The 4,199-nt window shown below is 34.8% G+C and overlaps 1 protein-coding gene across 1 annotated transcript; it reads left to right on the top strand.

Annotated features, from left to right (window-relative positions):
- The first annotated feature begins 695 nt into the window (after window positions 1-695).
- Window positions 696-2,013, top strand: LOC120210224 (transcription factor MYB26-like). The gene is made up of 3 exons (XM_039208995.1): window positions 696-828; window positions 980-1,109; window positions 1,198-2,013. Exons 1-3 carry the CDS (start codon window positions 696-698, stop codon window positions 1,985-1,987), a joined length of 1,053 nt encoding a protein of 350 aa, XP_039064926.1. The 3' UTR covers window positions 1,988-2,013.
- The last annotated feature ends 2,186 nt before the right edge of the window (window positions 2,014-4,199 follow it).

Here is a 4,199-nt window from a genome sequence, read left to right as displayed (position 1 = left end):
TCACTGATCCAATTGTGACCCACAAAAGAACATCACATTAACACAATCACAACCGTCAGATCAGCTGACCTCATCATCATTACCAAACACCATCGCCATTGCAAACTCTCAAAAGTTCAGATCAGAAGTCTGAATATTTTTGCATCAGCCAAAGTATAAGCTTTGTTATACCACCATTAAGTCATGCATATTATTAAATTGCTGTCGTGATCGCGGTTGTAATGTCGGGATTGTAGATATTATAGACGTTAACCATTGATTTATTTTTTAATACTATATTTTTATATTACGGATAATGTTATGATATTGTGATGATTTTAAAAATGTTAGGATGTCACTATTGTACTACATTGCGGCTGTAATTTAATACTAAAATTCCGTAGTCCAAAGTGGGGTCTCGTGGAAAAACAAATATGGGTCCACAAAACTGCATACGTGCCACGCGTACATGGTTAGCCCCATTATAAGCCATACAATTCCCACAGGTTGACACTGCAGATTTTAGTCTTTTGCTCACAAACCCTAACTGGTCCACCATTGGCACAGTCCCCTACATTAAATTCAAACCACTCCCAGTGGTACTCTTCTTCAACAGATTCCTCAAATCCCACTCTCTTCTTCTTCAGAACTTGTTCAAAGTTCAAGGGTTTTGCTCTCTGATCTTTTCTTCATAGGAAGAAAAAGAAGTAGAAGAAATGGGTCACCATTCATGTTGTAACAAGCAGAAAGTGAAGAGAGGATTGTGGTCACCCGAGGAAGATGAGAAACTCATCAATTACATTACAACGTATGGCCATGGATGCTGGAGCTCAGTCCCTAAACTTGCTGGTTTTGTTCATTTCTTTTTTCTTTTTTGTTGTTTTATGATCTAAATCGCATTAGATTTTTCTAACCCTTTTTGGTTTTTTGCAGAACTACTACATTTGATTCCTTGTTCTTGTGTTCTTTTTTGTGTGTGTTGATTTGATTGATAATACAGGCCTTCAAAGATGTGGAAAGAGTTGCAGATTAAGGTGGATAAATTATCTCAGACCTGATTTAAAACGTGGGAGTTTCTCTCCACATGAAGCAGCTCTCATCATTGAACTCCATAGTATTCTTGGCAACAGGTTCTTCAACTATTACACATATATATATGTGTATATGTATATGCATGGAGTTTTGATTATTTTTCATTGTGATCATCGTTTTGAACAGATGGGCACAAATAGCAAAGCATTTACCGGGAAGAACAGATAATGAAGTGAAGAACTTTTGGAATTCGAGTATCAAGAAAAAGCTTATCTCACATGAACATGTGCCGACTTTGGCCTCTTTTGCTGCTGATGTTCATAATTCAACCCCTTCGGAGGACGCAGCTGCTGGTTTCATCTCTTTAAATGGAAATCCTAATTTGATTCTCAGTACTCAAAAAGATCAGCTCTATCTTTCTTCCCCTACAGCTCCACTGCTACAAAGCTTTGTTCATCACCATTCGGATTTCAAGCCGAATTCGAGTAGCTTTAACGTGGATTTGGTTCACCATCATTTCCCTATGCTCCCACCACTGCCGCCGCCACTGCATTCGAATGCGCCTTCCTTCGACGTTTCGTGGACATTGCCGTTTGCACCTCAACACGACCTCGAAGATCATCAAAATCAAGACGGCGTATTCGTTAGCGACAAGCTTACGAGTCCTAACAACGGCTACGATAACTCCTTAATGGTTCCTTCTCCGACAGTGCCCAAACTCTGTGAAATCCTCGAAGGTAACATGATCTGCAACATCCCACATACGTCGGTTTCACTAGAGAACAACATTGACCCACTCGTCTCGAGACTCTCGTCTTGTTTCCCCAACGCACATGAGATGCAGGTGGAGTACAATGTCGATAACATTGTCACATCGATGCGTTCGTCTTCATCTTCGTCTTCCTTATCAGCCTTAACCGGTGCCGGGCAGTATTTGACAAACCCTAATCTTCCTTCAACCAGTTGGGAGCCTTAGTCGTTGCAGATTCATCAGTCCTATGGTATTTTCTCTATAAAAGCAATCGTTTTCTTGATATTATATATATGTATGCATACGATATCTATATCTATATATGTAAATGTATGTAAAGAAAACCAAAACCTAAGTGTGACTAATTCAGAAATTTAGTGAGGATAATGCTACCTTGATGATGTTGCATAAATAAATACTATGTAGGCTATTGATTTCACATATAAATTTCTCCTATACCACTTTTCTCTCTCTCTCTCTCTCTCTCTATATATATATATATATATATATATAGCTTTCTCTTTGTAGTTTCTATCATAATGTGTAGGTGGAGGGGGCATTAAAACAGTGGGAAAATAGTTCATATTTATACAATTTTATGTGATTGATTTTGTTTTTTAGGAATGGCTGAGAATTCTGAAGATCAATGTGCAGACTATAACATATATAGTAACTGGTAATTATATAAACATATTAAAGGTCCATTGCATTCCAAGTTTTCTCGGTTTCAGTACAAGTTTTTGTTCGATTGATATCTCATAATTTAGATATTATAAACTCGGATATGTTTTCAAATTATATATACCATGAGCAAATATTAACCCATATATTATGCAGTGGTGGATCCAGGAATTAAAAAATGGGGGTCCAAAATAAATGAGCAACAACTTACTGACGACTTGATTGAGGAAGTTCACCGGAAAATCTCCGGTGAACGGCGTCGTGACGAGTGGTTTAAACACAAACAAAAGACTGAGAAATAATAATTGAGTAGCAGTGGGGTTGGAGTATGTGGGTTTGAACGCAAAACAGAAGCTTTAGTATTAATAATAGTTGAAATGAAAGGTTTTTAAATGATATATATTATTTTAATTAGTTTTTAATTAAAAATATGGAATATATTGACAGTTTCCGAGCACAAATTTCAACTACAAAATAAAGTGTGCAGAAAAAGAGCACAAATTTTAACTAAAAAATGTGTAGAAAAATCAAAATAAAAATAAAAAGGGTGTGCAAAATTTTTAAGTTTTAATATAGTATATTAAGTGTTGGTATTTTTTTAAGGAAAATGGGTATGCAACTGTTACCTCGTGGGCCATATAGGTTCGCCATTGATATTATGTGTATAATGTATACAGCAACAACAACTATAGACTATCGCAACGAATTTAGAAAATCGCAACGAATTTGGAAAATCGCAACGACAACTGTAGACTATCGCAACGCGAAATGGAAAACCGTAACGCGATTTTCAACTATCGCAACGCGATTTTCAACTATCGCAACGCGAAATGCAACGCGAATTTACGATAGTGGAGATCGCATTGCGATTTTGTTGGTCATTTTCGCAAATCCAAACAAAATTAATCAAAATCGTATATTATCTAGGATTTTTGGTCACTGAAATTATTTTCTCTTTTATATATCCTCTTGCGCTTGATGAGTACAAGGTAACGTGCATTGATAGATACTGTTTGACTCATATTTTTTACTTAATGTTGTGTATTATATTAATTTTCATGAAAATGAGTTTAATATATATTAGAAGTTTTTAATAAAATTTTAAATAAAATATAAAAACTGGTTGTAAAATTTGAAAATGAACTCTTCTTTATAATCACTTCAATATATGATCAATTGATTGATTAGTACAAATTCAGATACTGTAAGATCTTATTACGTACGTGACTCTTTCAGTTAACTTGTTTTATTTGTGATATTAAAATTTGAATTTCATACATTGTTTAAATGACATAATATATTATTTTACTAGACCTACAGAAATTTTAATAAATATATGAAAACGAGCTTTTTTTTTTAAATAAATTAGGGCAAAACTCCTCCCTAAGTCCATTTAGTTCCGCCCCTCAATCTGAGAATGGTCTCAGATATTGTTTATTGCATCCGATTCGATTTCGAAAATTTTAATAAATATACATAATTAATTCAATGTCCCCATATATGTATTTTAAAAAATTACGCACAAGGTTGGCATTATTTCAGGAAATCTGGACTGAGACCGATGTCATGAAAGGCAGAGGTAGTAAACAGCAAGCTCTCTTTTTTAAAGATAAATGGTCCCCCAGTTAGAGGACGTTATTTTGTTGAGTCCCCGGTCATTAAAAGTTATAAAATAATCATCTGATTGTTCATTCATTTTAAACTCGTCATTTTCCATTAAAATTTTTAGGACAATTTAAGTTTAACGTTAACCTAC

This window comes from Hibiscus syriacus, unplaced genomic scaffold (genome assembly GCF_006381635.1).
Source record: "Hibiscus syriacus cultivar Baekdansim isolate YM2019G1 unplaced genomic scaffold, ASM638163v2 tig00109921_pilon, whole genome shotgun sequence".
In the NCBI taxonomy this organism is placed as follows: Eukaryota; Viridiplantae; Streptophyta; class Magnoliopsida; order Malvales; family Malvaceae; genus Hibiscus; species Hibiscus syriacus.
The sequence above is the reverse complement of the archived record's forward strand: the minus strand, read 5'-3'. Positions and strand labels throughout refer to the sequence as shown.

Coding starts and splice junctions, on each gene's coding strand:
- LOC120210224 (XM_039208995.1), top strand. CDS start 696: ATGGGTCACCATTCATGTTGTAACAAGCAGAAAGTGAAGAGAGGATTG. Junction 829..979: donor CTCAGTCCCTAAACTTGCTG/GTTTTGTTCATT, acceptor TTGATAATACAG/GCCTTCAAAGATGTGGAAAG. Junction 1,110..1,197: donor CATAGTATTCTTGGCAACAG/GTTCTTCAACTA, acceptor CGTTTTGAACAG/ATGGGCACAAATAGCAAAGC.